At 36.8% G+C, this 24,366-nt stretch overlaps 1 protein-coding gene across 2 annotated transcripts in view; it reads right to left on the bottom strand.

The window, feature by feature from the left end:
* The window catches only part of Col5a2 (collagen type V alpha 2 chain), a 155,165-nt gene extending 145,073 nt beyond the window's left edge, over positions 1-10,092 (bottom strand). The window contains exon 1 of one of the 2 annotated variants that reach the window (XM_087567889.1): positions 9,848-10,091. Coding sequence is in view for 1 of the 2 variants with exons in the window: in NM_001399195.1 (NP_001386124.1) it covers positions 9,848-9,941 (94 nt within the window). In the remaining variant the exon portion in view is untranslated. 2 annotated transcript variants of the gene reach the window in all.
* Between the last annotated feature and the right edge of the window lie 14,274 nt (positions 10,093-24,366).

Genomic DNA, 24,366 nt, shown 5'->3' on the forward strand with positions numbered 1-24,366 from the left:
AACCGGGAAAGGGAATAACACTCGAAATGTATATAAGAAATACTCAAGTTAATAAAAAAAAAAAAATGGTGTTTATCACCATCCTAAAGAGGAAACTATGCATGTAGCAAGCATTGCCATCCCCTTAGCAATAAATAAAGAAAATAACAATTAAAAAAAAAAAAAAGAAATGTAAATGAGTAATACCCAAGTTAATAAAGATGAAAAAAAAGGAAAAAAGAAAAGAAAAACCGAGTGTAAAACAACTCAAAGACTTGATAAGAGAAAAAAATGTGAAATGAATTCATGGTATAACCTCTAATTCTCTAATTCGCAAAAGGCAGTGAATTAGCATCAACATACTTGCTCACTCAGAGAACATTTAGAGAAATGAAAGAGGTTAATCACTACAAACTAAACAATTAAAACATTGTGTTGACATGAGAAAAGATGCCCCATAGTATTAAGCATCAATAAAAATAATAATAGCTGTTGACATAGAGGAAATGAGTTCATTAGCCTTGAAAGTTAGAGGGATAATTCCAACATTCTTTAAATTTAGAAAAGAATATTAGTAATCAATAGAATATATTAATCATTGACTAGTGGGCAAGTCAGAATAAATTGCCAAATTGGAAGATTATGAGGTGAACATAAGATTTTAAAAAAAAAAATCTTACAGGAACAGGTAAGATAGATAAGGCAGAACTCCACATATGGCTCATTCAGGGAAAGATGTGTTGAGTTCTGTGAGAAAAAAGAAAGTAGAAGACTGGATCAACTGTAGCTGGACTTTGGCTACTTTGTGGGTTCTTTTTTCTTCTACTTGTCTTCGCCACTTTTCTACCCTTACAACCTCCTAACACTAGATAGGAGAGAAAAATGGATAGAGGAGAAAGGGAACAACATTATTATTAGCCTACTTCTTACTGATTAGGGGCATCGAAATCCTTGGGGCAAGTTTAGTCTTGGCTGCCAGGATATCTAATTTCATTGCACTATTAAACATATAGCAACCAACAGCACCCAACAACAACCAACAACAACGAACTACCAGCCAACAAATCGCCCCATATTTATACACCCCCTGAAAAGTCCCCAGGATTCCAAATGTCACTCAATTGCAGAAAAAAATCTGCAGCTTGCAAAATCATGCCCAATAGAACACAGGACAAACCATAGTCAGCTGCTGTGGACAGTCAGAAGCAACGTCAAATCTCACACCTGGAATTAAGTTGAAAACATATTTCCATAATAGTCACGTGTTTTTCAAAGAAACTAAAACTTCAAATTTGTCACTATAATCCACTACAGAGAAAATTAAAACTCTGAGTGCTCTCTGAAGAGTGGTGGTTTGAGAAAAGAAAAAATGAATGTGTGTTTGTGTGTGTGTGTGTGTGTGTGTGTGTGTGTGTGTGTGTGTGTGTAAGAGAAAGATCGAGAGACAGAGAAAGAGAGAGAGAGAGAGATCTGTGTATGTGCACATGGGTGAGTGATGTTTGTATGTACACATATGCATGCCTGTTTTGCATGTATGTGTCTGATGACATGTGTGCATGATTGCTTGCACTGGGCATGAAAACTACAAGTGACGTTTTATGGTGATGTAAAGAATGACAAGCAGTGTGACTAATGCTGTAGAAATTAATCACATTAAGAATGTGTGCAAGTTAACAAACATTACTTTTACCATTTCCTGAAACTAAGAATTGCTATGGAAGAATTAAAAGGTAAAAACAGACTTACATTTACTGTTGAACTGCACAGGCAAAAAGAGTATAAGGAAAATAGCCACAGAGAGACAAGAAGATGAATTTAGCTGACATTGCAGTAACCAAGGGATGAATGAGGAGAGCAAGAATGGGAAAACCTATAATAAGGGTGAATAAGAATTATATGAGAAGTATTTAGCAAATAAAATGGCAAAATTAGTGACGGGTGGAAATTTACTGACTGAATGACACAATGGTGTTGCCATGAACAGACAGAAATACTATGCAGGAAAATGGCCAGTTGTTGTAGGGTAGTTTATAGAGGAATTTTAATCCAGCAACATGGCTGTTCTTGCAAGAAATCACAACCAAAGACCTAGGTCTATGTGATCCTGCTGCTATTCAGATCTGCCCTGGTTTACAGCATGATCTGTCTGGAATTCAGACATTTACTCAGTATACACCTTTAATCCAAATAATGAAGGCACAGACATAAAAGGAAGCAGACATGTTTGAAAATGACATCTAATTGAGGGGCAGACAAAGTGATGAATCAGAATGACTTGGCAGAATGAGTCAGAGGTAGGATATACAATGTAAGAGAGCAGCACAGAGAGTCAGAAAGGAAGGAGGCAGTTTTACTGGAACAATTTTACAGAGACAAGTTCACAGGTAAAGTTAGAAGAAGCCAGAGAATGAGAATGAGTGAGAAGATTAGAAAATATTGTCAGAGTTAGTTTGAAGCCAAGAAGAACCATTCAGTAAGAAGCCAAGAGAAGCCAATTTGAATCAGACAGCTTAGGGAGAACTGAGTTGAATGATCCAGCCAGAGTTCAGAAGAAAAAACTGGAAAGGGTGAGTTTATTCAGCAGTAAGCCTGCAAGGCACCCAACTCAAACACAACAAACTCAAAATGGTTCTCAGTAGCTAGACATATTCTCTAGAGTTCATATAAAAGATCAGGATTAGCAGCAGAGTTATGAATTAGCAATTAGATACAAAGTAAACTCTTGAAAATATGGAAGCTTCCTGGTAGCCTAGAAAGACAATATCCTGACAGAACCAATAGGAAATGAAAAACAGTAAAGTGGGAGATCAAGAGGGAACCTATAAAGGAACAAGAATGGGAAGCCATTAAGGTGTGGAAGACATTCAGAGAAGTGCATTTTTGAAATGTAGAGTGCTCAGTGGTATTAATACAAGAGAAAGTTCTTACTAACTGAAGAGAAAAGGTCAATGTGGTTAGGACGTGTGCTATTTTTCTTACTGTAGTAGCTTAAATGGACTGGAGGGTCTATAGTCAGAGGACAGTAGGAAAAGGATGAGACAGAAAACTTGAATATTCTTCATTGAGGGAAGCTGGACTGAGAAATTAAACACAAGTTCTGGGAGATGTTTGAACTTGTTCATAGGCTAGGAAGAAAGAGCCAATAACAAGGAATAGTTGATGAGGTCATGATTAATAAAGTTCCTTAAGATGAAAAACAAGCAAAATACAGATGTCCAAATCCAAAGAATACTTCAAAAAATTCAAAGATTTGGTTAAAGGGAAAAAAATGCTACTAGTGTGTGTATTTGTCATGACTGAAATACATATTCATATCACTTTCTATATCTCAGATAAGAGCTCCAAAATCAGATTGCAAGGCTTTGACTTATTTCTTAGCATTCAGGATAATAATGCAAAGGACATGAATGGTGGCAAAGCTGCAGCAATGTCAAGAACACAGTTCTCACACGGTAGAGGGTCCAGCAAGAAAGTACTGACTCTTGAGAAGTGATGGGAATGACAATAAGGCTGACATTAATGACAACTGGGGCTGCAACCAAGCACATGCTTGCTCCCATCTAAAAACTAAAGCCAGCTCTGAATGAGGAAAATAAAAGACAAGACAAATGGTGACATTCTCTTTTCCTAGATCTAACCTTTGAAAAAAGATAAACATTTCAGTTTCAATATCATATCCAAATGTTGAAGGGATAAAGTTTCACTAATGTTTTGTACTAATTTATTAATATAATTGACATGATTTATCCCTAAAAAGCAAGGTATATTGAAGAAAGTATTGCTTCACTGTATTTTTCCTTATTGAATATATTTAGAAGGTAAATTCACATTAATATCATTTGAAGTACAGTTTATAAAAATTATAACAGGATAAAATTATTCATACAGCAGTACCTTAAGGAAAAAGCTGGAAGGAGTGTTTACCATGTGGATGAGCCATGGGAAGGACAACTCAGTCTTATACGATACTGACAGAGGAAGACAATTAAAAGTAAAAAACCTGTCAATATCTTTCTGGTTATTTTAACTTTTAGTGTGATATTTTTTGTTATAAGAATGATCAGGTGCTATGGAAATGGTTCAGCTGGTACCGTGTTCACTGTGCAAATATGAGAGCTTAAATTAGGATAAACAGTACATATATAAAAGTTGTGTTGCAATCCTAGCACAAGAGAATCAGACACAAGAGACATACCGCCCATCATTCTAGACAACCAGAGGACTATCCTGCCTTAAACACAAAACTGAGGGGACTGGAGACTGGAGAGAGGGCTCAGCAAAGGAAAGCCCTTGTCACTCTTGCAGAAGACCCAGGTTTACTTCTCAGCATCTATGTGGCAGCTCACAAACACCTAACTCTACTTCCGAATCTGATGGCCTGGCTTCTGAAAGCACCAGGTACACACATACAGGAGGGCAAAATACTCAGAGACACAAAATAAAAATAAATGGATAATCTTTTAAAAATAAAAAATAAAATTGAAGGCCAAAAGTTCATACGGTAAATCCTATTTATCTAAAAGTGATCCCCCAAATCAACCTCAAAGATGGAAAGAGATAAATGTCCCCACAAAATTGTTCTCTAACCATGATGTGTACATGTGACATTGACATACATCATGCGAATACATACACTAACACACATGCACATACATGCACTAAGAATACATTTTAAAGTGAGATTGGGAAGCAATTGAAGACAATACCTAATGTCAATTTTTGGCCTCCACACATGTGTACCCACACCCAAGTACAAACATGAACATGTACACATTCATGGGAAATAGTCCAAAACACTCAAAATTTCAGTAAATTGATAGTATTTTATCACATATCAACATCTACAGAAATAAATCACAAAGAATAGTAAATAAAACAAACAAAAGAATAGTAAATAAAAGAATGTTAATCACCTCTAAGATAAATTTAACTTTTAAAAACCTTATATAATCTACTCAAATTTACATACTAAATTAATAACTAAATATTATAATCTTTTCCTTTTATCATTACTGTTTCTCTCATATGTAAACATGTACTTCTCAATGATCTCAGAAACAGCAAACATTAGGTCAAAATATCCCCAATCCAACCCTTACATATGCTCCAAAGTCCAATGACACAATCCTTTGAAATGGAGCAAACTGTATGTTTAAAGTTATTTCATACTGTCACCTCAGATCAGCAGATTCCAGCCTTCTCATCATACTTTCTCAACACAAAGCCTGCTCCTTCCATTGTATCTTGTACCTTGAGCTAAGTGAGTGTTTGGGATGAGCACAGTAGTCCACCCAGGCTTGAGGTGATAGTGTTAAGTGTGTGAAGAGCAGGAAGAGGAATGGAAAGTGAACTCACATTTACCTGAACATACACTGGAATTACATGTGTCCTCTGTATAGCAAATTTATTTACCTAATACCATGAGTAGGTTTGGTTTTGCATGATCTTCTCCTCAAATGTCAAAATTGTAGTGATTTACTTACAAACTTCAGTCAGCTGGATAAGTAAAATGAACCTTTTTACTGCCTAAAAATCATGGGATCTGTAGCAATATTAAAATAAGGCTAGTCAAAAGCATGATATAGTGCTTCACCAGTGCGATCAGAGATCACCCACAAAGGTCTGATTCTCATATCATGTCCAAGTTTACTGATATATTTAAGAGGATAAAACCTGGAAGCTATATCTGCAGATGACACTTTATGGAGTCCTAAACCAAGGGGGAAGCACATATTGCGCTGGTCAATATAATGAATTACCTAGTCTCTCATGCACAGAGAGGGGGTGGGGAGAGTTTTCAGAGTGATGTTACACTGTGGTTCAGTATATATTTCTGACATAGTCGTGGCTTTGCATTTTGCTCAGAAATGAATAGTATCCAGTGTGTCACTCATGTGTTCTGTCCACTAAAGCAATTCTTTCTTCTGTCTTCCATCGTTGAGTATCTGACCATATAGTCCACCTAAAATTCTACATTTTCCTACTAATTCTTACATCTTTGTGTGACCATAAGATTAAATTCCAGCCAAATGTAGATGAGTTTAAATGTTTTGAAGACAGAAAAAGATTCCATTTAAGAAATGTAGAATCACCTAAGAAACTACATGCAATAGCTGGATCACCAGCAGCCACGAAGGACTGTGAAGTCAAAGACAGTACACTAGGAATAAAATAACAAAGAGAGTTAAAGTTTGAGTCTGCAACTATTTTCAATATACCAGCTCTTCACTCTACTTGAGAGCCTCTTTTGAGTAAGAGAAGAAGATTCTGTTGCATTCCTCTTTGTTGAAACTATGTTCTACTATGTGAAGCCCTCTAAAACCACTTCAATAGTTCAACTTAGAACAATCTATGAATACAAATATCTTAAGACATATTCATTCTGTTTCTCTGTGCCTCCTTTGAAATGATGCTAAGTACTAAGTATCTAATGCTGTTATCTAAGTACTTCTGAGTATCATACATCTAATGATTCCTATTTATATTCTTATGAGATAAATCACAAATATAGCATCATAAAATGTAAGATACTTCAATATTAAAAATCCTATGTGAAGTTTTTCACTTCCTAGTTAGCAGCTGGCTTGGGACCAAATATCAGTGTAGGGTTGCAACATGGGTATTGACAATTAGTCAATGAAAAGTCCATGAGGCAGATTTGGATCTTATATATATTGAATTTGTCTTGTGCAATACTTTTTGAAAAATACTAATTTGGAAAGTTTAAAGTGGACATGTATGTGTCTTCAGTTTTCTACAAGTCCCATCAAACACAAAACTATTACATCACTGCTTATGTTACATGCCTGGCTTCTGAAAGCTCCTTCTACACCTTCTCTCTCCATCACTCATATGATATTGAATAAAATGATTCATAACAAAGATCATTCCCTAAGATTAAGTATGCCTAGTGCTAATAGCAAAAGTGTACATAGCTCCCTAGATGTTACAGTTTGATTTGGAAATAAATCTTTACTGTAAATAGTCTAGCATTTTTCTTTTACGAAAAACAAATGTGGGACATTCCAAAGCCTCCCTACACAATAAACACCAGAGAGAGAGAGAGAGAGAGAGAGAGAGAGAGAGAGAGAGAGAGGGGTGTCTTGAAAAGCTGTTTTTATCATCTTGGCTCTGACTCTTGGCTTCATTATACTTTCAACTAAATTTAAAGTTAGCCTAACTCCCAAACTCTTCCTCTTTTTTTGCATATACGTACAAATTGTATTATTTAATTTTGTTGGACATCTGGGTTGATTCTGTATTTTATCTCTACAGCCAATAAAACTAGTTACTAACAATCTTTTAAAATCCCAATTAATTGTTAACTTTAGTGAAAGAGATTTTGTCCAGAAATGTCTAAGTCTTTACTTACTCTACCTTAGCTTCCACAAATGCCCCTGTCAGAAGGACCTTGCTTATTTCATACTCCACAGTCAGAAAGAAAATTGTATCCTATACTAACAGAAGGGAAAGGCTAAGCTTATTACATACATACTCACATACAGTGCCTGATTTCTGCAACACATATTAAATGGAACACAGAGGAAATACCACAACCCATGCTACTTATAGCAGTGATCTGAAAGTTGTATATTCTTGACATGTAGGCCTTAGACTTTTCTTTAATATAAGCATAGTGGCTCTTCCTCAAATTCAAAAATTACATAGAATGACTAGGCTCTAACAGGGTAAATGACGTATAAGAAGTGTCCACACGGTATCAGGGCACACCCAGGCATGCAAGGGAAGTATAAGTTAAGGAGTTCTGAATACACCAGATTACTGAGTCATCAATATTTTCCTTACTCGGACATACATGTTTCTGCTATTAATTTTCATTACAACTATCTGAATTACTATTTGGACTGTCTGAGATAATTCACTTTCTTGGTAAAAACCTTTAGTTTGGGGTTGGAGTTTGTCTGCTATTTAATGACACCAAGGAAAAAGGATTTGGCCCAAAGGCAGGACTTTCTGAACTATACCTCCTATTCTTAATGTATGTAAATTAATATTAGAGAACAGTAAACCCCTCATTTTTAAGTAAGACCTAGAGAATAAATTCAATGACCTAGATGAGAGTTTTAGCACAAGACCTATTCTCAAAAGCTTTTGAGCATCCTATATTTTCATTTACATACATATTTGATTACTTTTGTACTTTACAAAAGTTAAGTGCATCGTTTTAATATAAATTTAGAATAAAGTCTCTATAGATATTTTAGAGTAGGTTTTCTGGTAGGGGAGGGGAGTGAGCAGATTCACTGATACTCAGACATTTTCCTTCTATCCTAATGTTGCAGTCTGCTTTCCTCTTTTCTGACTTCTTTGTTCTCCAGTTTGAAAACAACACAGACTTTTCATGGCATTATGAGGAAATTCGTTTCACCCTTCATAAATTCCCTCTCTTTTTGAAACATAGAAACTGATTTTAAAAGTTTCAAGATTTTAGAAAAGTGCCCCCTCTATGGGACTATTGACAGACTTGAATTTTATCTCCAGAACGTTATAGGATTTCTAAAACTGCTAAATAGTTTCTAAATATCTTTAGAGAAAAATTCAGAAAGGCAGGAAAAAAACATATACAGATAGATGGATATACACATGAGAAAGACAATAGTAGACATGGTTAACACATTACAAAGTTTTGAAAGCTTGAGTTTGATGCTAACAGTGACGAAGATCTATGCTGGCCTCTTACAGTGAGAATGTGTCTATTTCTGACACTTCGATCTTCAAAAGTTAAGGTTAATATCAATGACGCCCGTTTTATTTTATTTTTTTTTAAAGTTTTGTCCTATAGTAGCCATGCCATTTTGCTTAACAATATGACTCACCACTAACATATGTAACCCACACAGGGGAAACAAACAAACAAACAAGAAAACAGTAACCAAGCAAGATATGCCTTAAAAGAAAGGAAAATAGAAGGAACAGGGGGAAGGGAAGGGAACCGGAAAGGAAGGAAGGAAGGAAGGAAGGAAGGAAGGAAGGAAGGAAGGAAGGAGGGAGGGAGGGAGGGAGGGAGGGAGGGAAGGAAGGAAGGAAGGAAGGAAGGAAGGAAGGAAGGAGAGAGAGAGGGAGGGAGGGAGGGATGGATTTAAGGGAAAAGTCCTTCTCAATACTCTATTCCAAGTAAGTTATATATAAGGCGTGCTGATTGTCTGCCTTCAGCCATTCTCCCAGGAACTACACTATCCCAATAATCAAGTCAGTAGGGTGGGAAAGTACCGCAGTTTAAGAAATCTGGTTTCTATCAGCGTCTGTCATGAAGAAATAAACTTGACTCCCTCTCAGTAAGCAAACAAGATTTTAAGATCAGAGATGAAAACGTTAGGAGGGGAGGATAAAGCTTTGGAAAGAAAGGAATGAAGAGCAAAGACAAAGGAAACTCCGAACTATCAGGGTTGCTGCAGAGGTTTTTCTAAACAAAGACTGCTGCTGAAGTTCGAACAGGAAAGACTCCACCCTGCCCTGCTTCTGCAGCAGCAGCGGCGGTGGCGGCGGCGGCTTTCCCAGCTTGGAAAGCGCCAGCCCACACAACAGACCTCTAACTAAAAAGTGCCTCCGGTTAAGCACTCTTTTCTTTTAAACATCACACTCTTACGTTCGGGCAAAAGGACTGATCGGATCCTCGCTCTTAGAGGATGTCAGAAACTAACTTTTTGCCAGGGCACACACAGAAGCTCCGGATTTGCAGACGTGCCTAGTCTCCAGAGCCAAGCTGTTTCCCAGGTGCAAATCCTACAGCCCCCTTCTCAAACTTCAAACCAGAGTCTTCCCTTCACGCTCCTCCTGAAGCTTAACATTCCATCTAGTTCCCAAACCAAGCCATAAACACCATAAGCAAAGCAAAAGGCAAACTCACCATTCTCTTGTTCCTGGGCTTTTATTGAGACACAGTACCCTAATAAAACAGAAAGAATGAGGAGAGGTCTTGCTACCACCCAGTTTGCCATCATGCCTAAATATGAGACATGTGGGTCCTCCTGGGATCGAAGAGTAGATATGGAGGTCACTGTAGCACCATGAATTTGGCTGGGGTCTCTTTTTCAGCACCAGTCCCAGGGGCTGCCTCAGTCTGTTTCAGCACCAGCTCCAGCAGAGTCTGTGAAAACTTTTTTCAAGCGACGCAGCTTTAAATAGGAAGAATGCTGCCTCCACTTCTTTTCCTGCCCCTTTCAGCTTGTTCAGGCCCATAACCATCCAGTGTCTGCCAAGCAACCCTCTGATTGATGGTAAGCAACCAAATCAGAGCGCAGGACTCTGCGACTTGAGTTTTCAGTATTCCTTGTAGATTTTAAGCGCAGAGGCAGCTTCCCAACAGAGACGAACTTTTATTTCTTCTTCTGTTTGAGTGTGTATGCCTTTTCTTTTCTTCTCTTTTTTTAAAAGAAAGCCTATTAGAAGGAGTCTGCTCCTCCCTCCCTAACTCTTCCCCCAGACACACACCCACTGACTTTTTCCAGAGACACTAAAAAAGCTTTAGGGAGGATTACAGCCTTTTAGTGGATTTGTTTTTCTTTTGCATTTAGATAATTCAGACTTCTCTTCATCACTTAAGCCTTTAAAACGTCACTTTTTAACCTGTTCTTTTGACAGCAGAGGAATGATTCTTGTCCCGATTTTCACTGTGCTCCCTTTCTCATGCTGTGAGAGGATTCTGGAAGAGAGAAGAGGCAGAATACACCCGACTCAAAATGAACTTGAGGTCCTTTTCATTGAGTTGCTTCCATGTCGCTTAAGGAGGCATAGCTATACATTCTCCTTGTCACAGAGCATTTTACTGTGTTTTTTTTTTTTTTTAAAAAAAAGTCCACCAAGCTTGTTGACTGAGGAAAACACACTGCTTTAGGTCTCAGAAAGGGTGAGTTCCCACATCAGATCTGCCACTCACCAATTTTGTGAATTTATACATAGTCTTTATCTGTCCAATTTTCTTGTTGGAAAGGGGGCTTTGGCCTGACGAGTGTGCAGGATCTGGTGATACTAAACTGAGTAATATGCTATTAACTAGATTCCAAATTGCAAAGAGCTACATAAAAGTGGATGGCGCTGTCATTAGCCCCCACACCAGCTTTCCAGGGAACATGGTAGTCCCAGCTGTATATGTCTCTTAAGAGCAAGTCATTAACTTTTTGCCCTACTCAAGCTTGACAAGATTTAAATGCCCTCAGTGTTTTTAAAAGTCTAATACATTTGATATTGTGAGTTCTCGAGGAACAGAATTAAGTCACACACAACACGTATGACTCAAGTCTTCGTAGTTTCTCAGCACTGAACAGGTACTCTGAGACACCCTGAATATTGGAGGGAATATGGCATACTGGAAACAAAGGCAGAATCTATCACCTTTAAAAAACGTATTATGTAAATGCTGAAAAAAATACATCTATATGAAACAAAAAATACAAACCAGATATACAGCTATTTGTGGAATGAATTAAACCCAAAATAAATACAAAAAAAGAATAGTCTAAAATTAGAATAGGTATATAAAACTTCATTTACTGTTTAATTTCCTTAATAAAAGAAAAAAATCCAAAAGAGGTAGAGCTAGGCTCTGGAGAAGTTCCCAAAATAACTTTCTCGCCCTGTACCATAGAGAATAACTTGACATCAAGACCTGTCTATGTCTAGTGAATTCTTTCACCAACATACTGCTGTTCCCATGGCTGTCTTGCTCACACTTAATGAATGGGTTAAATAAGGAACAAAAATCAAATTTCTTCTAATTATTTGAACAATAGCTGAAAAAACCCATGATGTAAAAGCTCTTGTTAATCCTTCATCAAAGGAATGTTGTTTTGCAACAGATGGAAATCACTTCAGAAAACCTCAATCAATTAAAATGCAGAATCATGTAACCCAGTCTCAATGTTATATCTATCAAACTACTCTTGAACATAAGGCTCAGAGAACATTGAGGAAGAAGAGGCAGAAAGTCCGTAAGAATAAAGGAATCATAGAAATGTCAGAAGCTATATGCGTAAAATCTCACCACCATGTTTGCCTCACCATGAACTGAACAAGGAAAACAACAATAAACATGCCCAACTTGACAGAAGAATGACCAGGAGGCTTCAACCTTACACAGAGAAGTACAGGCATCTAAGGAATGCTGAACATAAGAACATACCCCAGAGAGGAGTATACCACTGGTTATGCAATAGCAAATGGTCAGCTCTGAAAATATACATGCAGGTAACCTGATATAGACAGAGCTGGGTGCATCCATACACTTAGAACTAGATGTATACATATATGTATGTAACAACTATGAAAAAATAGGCCATGAATTTGTAAAAGTATGATATGAAAGGAAAAAGGAACCAATGCTTTCATTAAGTACTTTGATTAATTACTTCATTAAATACTCAGTGGGAGTGACGGAAAAATAAATAAATACAGGTAAAACATAGTCCTCTCTGAGATTACCAGTTTTCTTTTACTCTAAGACCATTTCAGACACCAACATCACCTGGCACCAAAAATGGGCCAAAATTTTGTGTGTCTTGTAATCTTCACTGAAGTGTTGAGATAATAGAGGTTTGTAGAGAACCTAGAACTATTGGAAACTATTTGTGGACTGAACGTTCAAAACTGGTGAGGTAAGATTAGAAGATCTGTCCAAACTGAGCACACCTACTCCCCATCACCTGTTCCTATCTGCTTCCGTTTCTTCTAATAGTTGCCATATGCTTATCAATAAAAGCGATTTAAGTTTAACTATAAAAACAACTCTCATGGGGAAAATTCAAATAACAATGAAAACTTTTCTCAATTTCCAATGGTTTCTACAATCTCTGCTTCACAGCACAAGTCTGTAACATAAGACCAAAGGAATATTTTCCTGGGGACTGAGATAATTCAGTATCTATATTTTTCATTCTCTGTGAACGTCTGCCATCTGTTGCTATCATACCATAAACAGTAAACTTTTTTCTAGCTAGAGCTTTTGTTCCATGTTTATCATTAGGATCCTATACAACAATGTGGAAAATTCTAGAATATACACTGGTGACACCAGATGTATCAGTTTAATGGATGTAGTTGAGTTTCTGGGAAAGTGCCATTTTTTTCTTAGTCTTAAGAGAAGTTGAGAATGAACATAAGCCATCACTGGGGACATCAGAAATCAGGTCCCGTCCCCATGAAGCACCCCAGCAATCCATCCACACACTACAAGTACTTGAGTGAATCTGCAACAGTTCTCATAACAATCCTAAAAGATTATTACTGCTTTTCAATATATATATATATATATATATATATATATATATATATATACATAAAAGAAGCGTACCTGATCTAGTTTGCCTGACTAGTACTCTTAAGCTTCTACTTGAGTGATGATTAACCTCAAAGTAAGTGTTACTGGTGCTTGCTGGCTCCTCCTAGACCTAATATCATATTCTAATCTCAAGGTAAAAATACATATTAGCACTCTTTCAGAGTTGATCTCTTCTTCTCTATCCATTTTATCTCTTCAATTTATCTTGGGACATTATGTTCGTTCTCTCCTTTGGTAATGTGGATAGCTAGTCTTACATGTCAACTTAACTACATCCAGAGTCAACTAAAACCCAAACCGCTTGTACATGCCTGTAAGAAATTTTTCTTGATTATATTATTTAAGGTGAGAAGATTCATTCTAAATATCAGCCACACTTTCTGCTGGCAGCCCATATAAAAGGACTTGGAAGAAGGAAGCTTGTGCTTTCTGCCTACTGCCCTCACAGTCACTGCCAATTTTATCTATCTTATTGTCAAAGCATCTCTTTGCTGAAGTTAGGAGCATTTTGGGGGGGGGGGATTCCAACATAGATAGCCTGAATAGCAGCAGCTCTCCAGGACTTCTCTGGAACTCCAGACCTAGAACAGCCCTGGTGAGAGAGACCTCCAGTCTCAGAAACTGAACAACTGGAGTCTTGAGTTTTCCAGCATGAGGCGGCTTGCGTAGGACTACCTAGTCCACAGAACACAGCCCTTAAGCCATTCTAAGAACTCCATGCCTCCGTGTATGTGTGCATGTGTGTGTTCATTTATAATAGACATACATTCCTTTTTCTGTCAGTTCTTTTCCTTTAGACAACCCTGACTAATACAGCATCTCTTCCTCTCGAGTGTACATTTGCTGAAGCCTAGTCACTATCTTTTACCTTTAGCTCATGGCTAATTTTCTGTGCACCTGTGTATACACATGTATTCCATATAACACTTTATTTATCTATATCTTAAACCATATCGAAAGCTCCTGGATGACAAAGACTTCTGTTGCTTATTATGCCAAGTAGTTGTTTGTTGAATACATACTGTTTCATAAATAATCTAAAAGGTGGTTTAGGTCAAAGAGAGAAATTACAGTCAATATAAATAAATGTGTACACAGTTAACTCCAGATTCTTGGAAAAATGACAGAAATATCTCTACCATACAAGGAAGACGAATAGGTAACTGACCAGAAAAAGAACAGGTCATGGATTAGTGTGCCTATACATATGAATTCTTTAAAAGAGCAACATGTGAGTTTGAAGAAAGAAACACTACTTTATTAATATATTCTGAATAGAAGCCACTGTGAAAACAATTAGCACAGTAATAATTTGGTTAGTATTATTAAATACCATGTAACCACTACATGTTATTAATTAACTAAATTAATATTCAAATTAAACTTACCAAGGAAGAACTATAATTTGCTTGTTTTCTCAATGACGAAGGAATTTGAGAACAGAATTTTAATAACTTGAATCAAATAACATATAGGAGAAGTATTAGATCCAGATTTGAAGCCCTGGCTGCAATCTTTTAGAAGAGGAATGGAATTCAAAGTTATCTTGCAATGTTTATTTCATTACCTTAAATTGTGTCACTAATTTTCTGAAACATGTGGCAATAGTGTAAAAATCAGATGATCTTTCTAATATCTTTAATTCTCTTAAATTACCTCTTGTTCATTTATTTAGTGTATATACACATATATATGCATGTATGCGTGCATGTGTGAGGACATTCTAATGCCCTGACACATGTGTTGACTTCAGAGAGTAGGAATTAGATTGTGATGGTCCACTTGTCACACTGAGAGGTACACTTAAAGTACTTCAGAGTTACAGAGAAACAGGATGTGCTCAACCCACTCTTCCCTACCTGATGACGGGCATCTACCTGTCTCAGAGCTCTGAAAGGAGAAGTATTACAGGGAGATTACAGGGAGTCTGCTAAAGAGTTGAACATATAACTAGACCAGGGTGTATTCTCAGGACCTAAGTGAATCATTGCTGAAGGCATTGTCTCATAAACCAGTGAGGTAGTAAATTTGAGAAGGGGACAAGTCTTAATCCAGGAAAAAGAGGACAGAACTGTCTTACAGTATGGGTGCTTGAAAAACCAGTGTCTTTCACCAAATCAGTATATCAGTCATTTCTGCACCTTCTCTACGCTCATGTCCTCTCTGTGAAATTATATATTTAAAACCACTTCATTCTCATTTCATTTTGAAATTGCTATTATCTCTTTTTCAGCAAAAAAAAAAAAACAGCTTGCAAAAGTCAGTGCTCTTCTCAGTGTAGATCTTGGGGATCAAAGGGAGGTTGCAGGTATCCTTATTTGCTGAGGCACTCACGGGTGGCATACAATCTTTTCAAGTAAATAAACATATGTGTTAATTGATTTATTATAAATGTTATCTATATATAAACCTCATAAATTTGTTACTTCCATTTAAATGCCCACATTAGAAATGTATTTATTTGCATAATAGGAGATCTTTTTATATTAGAAAATTATAAATTCCTTCTATATGAATTTTCCATTTAATATGAATTATACTTTAGCTGAGTAATATTTTAAGAAAATTTTCATATTTTATAGTTAAAAATATTAAATTATCTTCTAAGGCAACAACCACTCATATTTAGTATTTATGGAGTGTTCTCTAAATCAAGGTTAGAAACATAACTTAAACAGCTTTGGCAATTATAGCATTCTACTCTACAAACACTATTCAAGTTCAAACATCTCAGGTAACTCACAATAATAATCATGTGATGGTCCTTGTTACTGAGATTCAAAGCAATTAATTATATGAAGATATTTTCTCTGAATTGAAACAATCCTTCCTGAACAGAGACCTTTTGGGCAATGGAAAAGACTAAGATTCATGAAAGCAAGCAAAACTCCCAGACATAGCAAGTGCCTGAAACTTAAAAGATCCATAAGGCTACTTCCCAAGGTCACATAAGCAGTAAGGTTTACTGGGAAGAAGGGACTTTCCTCGGGGCCTAGCTTCCTGCAAATTTGCTTTTATGAGTTATTATCCATGCTGACAGGCTTTTCAGTGATGTAGCTGCCTTTGAATCTCTGCAAGTTCTTTAAGTACCTTCAGTAGATTTACTGTTTTACCAAGCTAGATGGGTAGAATTTTCATTAGTCTGTTATCAGTGGCACTGACTGGAAAAAAAATAAATGTTTGCTTTTATCTCCATAGAAAATATCAATGACATTAATTAACTTGATTTCAGAACTCTACTAAGGTAAAGGATGATTCTCAAGTATAACTTTATATGTCTGAGCATTCCTCGAACTGTCTTTAATAATATAAAAGTTACCCAAATTTTATTAACTCAAAAAAAGTTTTAAAAAAATTCCATGAAAATGCAGCATGGTCCTTAAGCCAACCAGAGAGCTCAAATGATCCTCCTTCCGTTTACCAGATTGGTGGTCCTAAGAAATCCCATGTCTTCTCTTTAACTCACTCTCTTCATTGAAAAGTGGGGTTAATAATATCATCTGCCTCATCATTGTAATGAGAATACAATGCGTTCACAGTTATAAGGATTTTAGGAAATCTCTAGCACAAACATGGTGTATTAGTGCCTATCTAATAAGTAAGCTTATTTGTGCTTCTCTAGTTTGTCCTTAAAAATTAAAAAACATGTTTACTAAAAAATTTAATGACTAAATTCCACTTGACCCCTTCTTTTGGTATTGTGTTTATTGTAGAGGATTTATACAGAATAAAAGATAAATTATAAGGTATACAATTTTTTGGATTATGCCAAATGTGTGAGAACATAATCATGATAGCAAGCTACAGGGTTGATATTATCATATTACCTCCCCAAAGTCTTCTATTTTGAGTAAGCCTTCCCTGCTATCTAAGCCTGACAGCCTGACCTAATTTCCTTTTTCTACAGCTTGTTCTAGATTGTTAGATGTATAGATTCATTCTATGATCAATTTTCTGTGTCTGGTTCTAAAGTTCATCCCTGTTGGCCTATATCTTATCTATAAGTAGTTTGTTTTAAGTTTTTGTGTTCATAATTTAAACCTTTATTTCTTTTAAAATCACTAATTTATTACTTATTTTTAAGTCTAGTAAGTTTGAGGCATGGATGATTGATTTGGAATAGACAATTCTCTGTAGCTAAAATAAGAGCCATGAGTCAGGGCTTCCCCGGGGGAAAGTTTAAAATGGCAAGTCTAGGTACTAATTATAAAGGACAAATTGTCTAGTAGCTCACTGACACCAAAAGCCATTTATAGCAAATGAACAGGCCACCACTTCTGTCTGCTTAGAAAAAGTTCAAGCACTAAAAATTTTTGGATAGTCATTACAGAGGGCACCCTTCAGCTCATCAAGGTCTGGCATTCATTGTTCAATTAACCATTATATGGTGCCCAGGGGCCTGGACCTATGTCTTCTCTTGATATAGAGAGGGCAGTAGAAAGCTGGGAAACCATGTGACATATTTTATCCTGTTTTATAAGTTTATTTATATTGTGTTAAAATTTTAATATTTCTGGGACTGGGGGAGCTACTTTCTTGTAGTTTCCGTAAGTTCTGTTTTGCAGGGAGATCAGGAAACTGCTGTAAACTAGGTCTTAGACAGGACAGAGAGCAAACCTGCTTGAGTGCCATTTCTGTGGTGTTGTGTTTTATAGGTTATAATTTTGTTTAGTGTTTGAATAAAAGTAATCATCCCACCTATCAATGTGTCAGAAGCATGAAATGCTAACATTTTAAAAAATATGCTTTAAAGAATTTTTGACTAATAAAAGTATCATCTGTTTTCCCTCTCTTAACTGGAGTATGTTGCATGGAAAATGAAGAGTAGGGCTCAGGTTTAATTAATACAGAGCAATAGAAACTTCCGCTCAGATTCTCAGAACACAATTCTTTACATATGTGTCTAAATAATTGGTTAAAAGCTATCTACATTCCTGATTTAAAATATATTAGATACGTAAATTGCAATTATCTTTAACATAATCAGTGAGTTCAAAAACGTAAATTGAATTAAACTTCATCCATCACAATTGAGGTTTGAATTATGAATTAAAATATAGTTACTATATATTCAGGTTTTTCCAATATTCTAAACATGACCAGAGTGCTCACTCATTGATTTTGACATCAGAAGCATTCTGTATATTTACCTTAATTATTATAGAATAATTCCATGTATACATATGCATTAAATAAATACTCATATAAAAGAGGTGTTAAAAAGCAGTTTGTGAATTTGATTTTAAATCTTTTTTCGATTATCATATCTTCATAAACCTGAATGCTCCTTGGCAGAAAAAATAAAAGACAAAGTTCAATGTGATCACTTCCTACAAGATTTGTACTATTCTTAGTGCATAGTAGATTCTATCACAGGTTGCACTCACCAGTGGGACAAGTACTGCTTTAATTTTGGTGTATAAGTGGCATACTCTCATAAAATTCTAAAGAACACAAAAGTTTCACTTTTTTACTGCAACTTTTGTTTTCTCTTGAACAAATAGGATCTTAAGGTGTTACTGAATGAGTAGGGATTTACAAATGTCCTTTGACTTTCTTTTTTATTAAATATTTTATGTATTCACATCTCAAATGTTATCCCCCCTCTCTGCTTCCCTTTCTTCTATCAAGATGCTCCCACTCCCACATACCCACTCCCACTTCAACACCCTGGCATTCCCCTACACTGGGGGAATGAGCCTGAACAGAACCAAGGGCTTCTCCTCCTATTTATGCTGGACAATGCCATCCTATGATACATATGAGGTTGGAGCAATGGGTTCCTCCATGTGTACTCTTTGGTTGGTGGTTTAGTCCCTGGGAGCTTTGGGGGGTCTGGTTGGTTGATATTGTTGTTCTTCCTATGGGGTTTCTTTTCAGCCTTATGCTTACCTCATTCATTCAAAAACAAAAAGGCCCCGGAAAAGTATTGATAAAATATCTGAAATATCTTTCTGTGTATAAAATACAAAGCATAGACAAGTGAATAGTTCTTAGAAAGTCTGTCCATTACTTGTTAACCTTCAACTTATATCCATTCATCTGCATAAAGATAATTTTATTAATTTTATGCTTATCCTGTAGTTACTCAAGCACTTCAATTCCTGAAGCTATAGAATGCTTTATTTCCTACATGAATTCTATTACTACATTTTTAAGAATCTGTTGAAATCTCCTGAAATATTTCAGCTCTTTGTAACATGGAAATTAAAAGGAGTAAGAAGAATTAAAAAATTGCCATGCTCCTCAGATATCAGCATTAGTGACCATACTCTTGTCTTCAATGTCCTTTGTTCATCTTAATGTCCTTACCCAATTTAAGGTTGAGGGGGATTTCATGGCAAGGTTGTGCATCTTTTGATGTAATGCACAAATGGTGAGAAAACACTTGAGTGACATGAGTGTTTACAGAGCAGTCCCAGCCCTATAGAGGATTAGTTGGTTAATCCAGGCACCAACATCTATTCTACCTGTAGTGTAGAGCTGAGCTCTATGGAAGTATAAGTAACTATAGAGGAATTTTCAGCCAGCAATGTGTCTGCTGTAATTACATTCAAAGACCTTCTAGGCCACACCCTCAGTACACACATTTAATGCCAAACAACGATGTTTAATTTAGAGGCAGACAAAGTGACAAAACAGAGAGATTTTTTTAAAATAAGTAAGAGATAAGATATTCCCAACTCTAAGGAAAAGAGTAATTTAAGAGAAAGAGTCGTTTGCCCGGAAACCGGGAAAGGGAATAACACTCGAAATGTATATAAGAAATACTCAAGTTAATAAAAAAAAAAAGAGAGAAAGAGTCAATACCTGTCTTGGGCATATATCCAAAAGATGCCCCAACATATAACAAAGACACATGCTCCACTATGTTCATAGCACCCTTATTTATAATAGCCAGAAGCTGAAAGAACCCAGATGCCCTTCAACAGAGGAATGGATACAGAAAATGTGGTACATCTACACAATGGAATATTACTCAGCTATCAAAAACAATGACTATGAAATTCATAGGCAAATGGATGGAACTGGAAAATATCATCCTGAGTGAGGTAACCCAATCACAGAAAAACACACATGGTATGCACTCATTGATAAGCGGATATTAGCCCAAATGCTCGAGTTACCCTAGATGCACAGTACACATGAAACTCAAGAAGGATGACCAAAATGGGAAGGTTTCACTCCTTCTTTAAAAGGGGAACAAGAATACCCTTGGGAGGGAATAGAGAGGCAAAGTTTAGAACAGAGACTGAAGGAACACCCATTCAGAGCCTGCCCCACACGTGGCCCATACATATACGCCGACAGGAACTGGATGTACATCTCTCCTGAGAGACACAGCCAGAATACAGCAAATACATAGGCAAATGCCATCATTAAACTACTGAACTGAGAACAGGACCCCCGTTGAAGGAATCAGAGAAAGAACTGGAAGAGCTTGAAGGGGCTCGAGACCCCATATGTACAACAATACCAAGCAACCAGAGCTTCCAGGGACTAAGCCACTACCCAAAGACTATACATGGACTGACCCTGCGCTCCAACTGCATAGGTAGCAATGAATAGCCTAGTAAGGGCACCAGTGGAAGGGGAAGTCCTTGGTCCTGCCAAGACTGAACCCCCAGTCAACGTGATTGTTGGGGGGAGGGCGGTAATAGGGGGAGGATGGGGAGGGGACACCCATGTAGATGGGGAGGGGGGTTTGGGGATGTTGGTCTGGAAATGGGGAAGGGGAATAACAATCGAAATGTAAATAAGAAATACCCAAGTTAATAAAGATGAGAGAGAGAGAGAGAGAGAGAGAGAGAGAGAGAGAGAGAGAGAGAGAGAGAGAGAGAGAGAGAGAGAGAGACCAGTTAAGGGAGATAGATTCAGTCCATTCTGTTCAGTTATTTGGAATTGAGGTCTATTCATTCAGTTTGTTCAGTCAGTTTACATAGTTGCATTTACTCTTGAGTTTGTACAGAGGTAGTTGAAGCCAGAGAATAAGAAGGAGCAAGGAGATTAGAAAAAAATTGCTAGAGTTATTATGAGGCCAAGCAAAGCAATTCAGTGGGAAACCAAGAGAAGCCAAATTGATTCAGTCAGTTTGGAGAGGAGTTTGTGCTAGACCATGGGAGTTAAACTAGGCAGCCAGAGTTCAGAAAGCATTAGAAAGGATCAGCTTATTCAGCTGTAAATTCTAAGCCTAGATTATATTGTACAGAGGCTAGATGCTTCCAGGCTTAGGTCCAGGAATAGTTAGAACAGATAAAGAAATGTTCTGGGCTCAGCCTACGCTGCGTATTCATACAGCTTAAGTACAGCTCTCATCTAATCCCTTCCTCAGAGAAAATAAAAGATACAGTTACACAAAACATTGGAAGAATAAGGGTAAAAGAAACACAAGTAATCTTGGAAGGTATTGTCATTATGGGGGAATTTAAACAGAACTTTAGAAAATGCACTAACCAGCAAATACTGTTTGAATGTGATTAAAGAGAATGCTTTCTACTTACACAACTTGTTTCCCCTTTCACAATTTCTTTCTGAATGGACGACTACTCTATTCACTATTTGCATAAAGGGTATGATGTGTTTATAGTAAAAATAAAATAATAAAATTAAATTAAAAATAAAAAACAGTTTTTAATAGAAAGATGAAGCCAACAGTTCATTTTAAGTGTCTTAGACACCATCTAGGTTTTAGTTGCCTGAAAAAGGAAGCAATAATAAAAAATAGTTTGAATACTCAAATTCAAGTTACTTAAAAAAGAAAACAGTAAGGTGTCAGCAATGGTAAGAATAAAAGGGCATTGAGGACAATTACAAATAACATTGGTTATTTTTAATGAAACTTACATATGAAGTGAGACATTGAGTGATTATAAAATTTTATTGTCAACAATTAATGTTCATAGGATTTTCTGTGGAAAAGGTACAAATATTCATTACTATATGATGCCAACATTATTAAAAAAAACTGAAGGTTATATCATGTATAAATATATATAATTATATATAATAATAGAAATAATATACATCATTAATATATACATTTATTTATATTATTATTAATTTATATACACACACCCAGCAAAATTATTATACTCCAAAGAAATACTCTCTACCATTCATTGCTGCTTAAGAATTTGCCAGTGTGGCAAGTAAAGTGCTTTAAATTTTACTTGAGATGTGAATGTTTTGAGAGGACCAAGTTAGTCAGCCGAACCATGCTGGCACCATGACAGGCTGAAAACTGGCAATTTGGAAGACTAGGCCTAACTTTCTGTTCGCCAGAGCTGTGAGAGTTCAAAACAAGTCAATTCCAGAAGAAGAAAAAAAAAAACATCCTTCACGCGCAGCCAACCATAAAGCTAACCTAACACCTAACCAGAGCCAGCCTCATGGGCAGCCAAACAGGGACTCCAGAAGCCGCCTCACCACCTAGGTTGAGCCAAGTAAAATTAATCAGTAAAAGTCTCTGAAATTTCCCCAGAGCCTTAACCAAAGGGACCCAGACCCCTGGAGAGAGAGCTAACTAATAAAGGGAAAGACAGGTAAAAGTCACCCATTCCTATCCTAACAAGTTTTAAATGAACCCTGCAAGGTCTACGTGTCTGTCTTCATCCTGGAAGTGTGGTTGACATCTTCATGCAGGCTCTCTGCAGAATGAACGCTCTTTGCTGTTGTGTACTGTTTGAGTCTGAGGCTTCATTCTTGCCAAATCCTAGACAATTACAGGAGAAACAATAAATGACTTTAGAACTCATGAAGTGTATCCCATCGGTTACCAGAGCACATGGGTAAACCTCGGTGTGCCATGACTGTTGTAGTAATCTCCAACACCAATAAACCCATGCAAAGAAGACACAACCCAATTATATTTATAAACTGTGTGCCTAGATTGAGCAGATCTACCCTGTCCCCAGCTGAGACCCCCTGCTACCTGCAGCTTCTCCAGGCCATGTGGTCCTGCTCCACCTCTCTTACACCTCCTCTACCTCCATCCATTCCCTTCCCTTCCTCCACTCTCTAAGACCTCCAGCCCCACTTTCCCTTCCACTGCCCAATCACAGGCTCCAGCCTTTATCTGACCACTTAGAATGGGGAGAAGGTCCCCATGAAACCACCTAAGTCCATGATCCACTCCTCCTTGGGGCAGCCTGTCTTCAGGAAGCAGATTTTGGGTTCGTTTCAGGGAGGTAACTTTCTTGCTTTTTCTAGGGTGTGGTTTCCCTCCTTGTTTTGGAGTTTTCCATCTATTATCCTTTGTAAGGCTGGATTTGTGGAAATATATTGTGTACAGTTAGTTTTGTCATGGAATATCTTGGTTTCTCCATCTATGTTAATTGAGAGTTGTGCTGGATACAGTAGCCTGGGCTAGCATTTGTGTTCTCTTAGGAACTATATGATATCTTCCCAGGATTTTCTGGCTTTCAAAGTCTCTGTTAAAGTCTGGTGTAATTCTGATAGGTCTGCCTTCATATGTTACCTGACTTTTATCCCTTACTGCTTTTAATAGTCTTTCTTCATTTTGTGCGTTTTGTGTTCTGACTATTATGTGACTGGAGGAATTTCTTTTATTGTTCAATCTTTTTAGAGTTCTGTAGGCTTCTTGTTCATTATGGTCATTTCTTTCTTTATATTAGGGAAATTTTCTTCAATACTTTTGTTGAGAATATTTATTGGCCCTTTAATTTGGGAGTCTTTGCTCTCTTCTATACCTATTATCCTTAGGTTTGATCTTTGCATTGTTTTCTGGATTTCCTGGATGTTGGGGTTAGGAGTTCATGTTTTTCATGACAGTGTCTATGTTTTCTATGGTATCTTCTGTCTCTGATATTCTCTCTTCAATCTCTTGTATTAGGTTGGTGATGCTTGCATCTATGACTCCTGATCTGTTCCCTAGGTTTTTATCTCCAGGGTTGTCTCTCTTTGTGATTTCTTTATTGTTTCTATTTTCATTTTTAAATCCTGGGTGGTTTTGTTCAATTACTTCACCCATTTGGTTGTGTTTTCCTGTAATTATTTAAGGGATTTTTGTGTTTCCTCTTTAAGAGCTTCTACCTGTTTGCAAATATGTTGTCCTGTATTTCTTTAAAGGAGTT

Source organism: Rattus norvegicus, chromosome 9 (genome assembly GCF_021556685.1).
Source record: "Rattus norvegicus strain SHRSP/BbbUtx chromosome 9, alternate assembly SHRSP_T2T, whole genome shotgun sequence".
Taxonomy (NCBI): domain Eukaryota; kingdom Metazoa; phylum Chordata; class Mammalia; order Rodentia; family Muridae; genus Rattus; species Rattus norvegicus.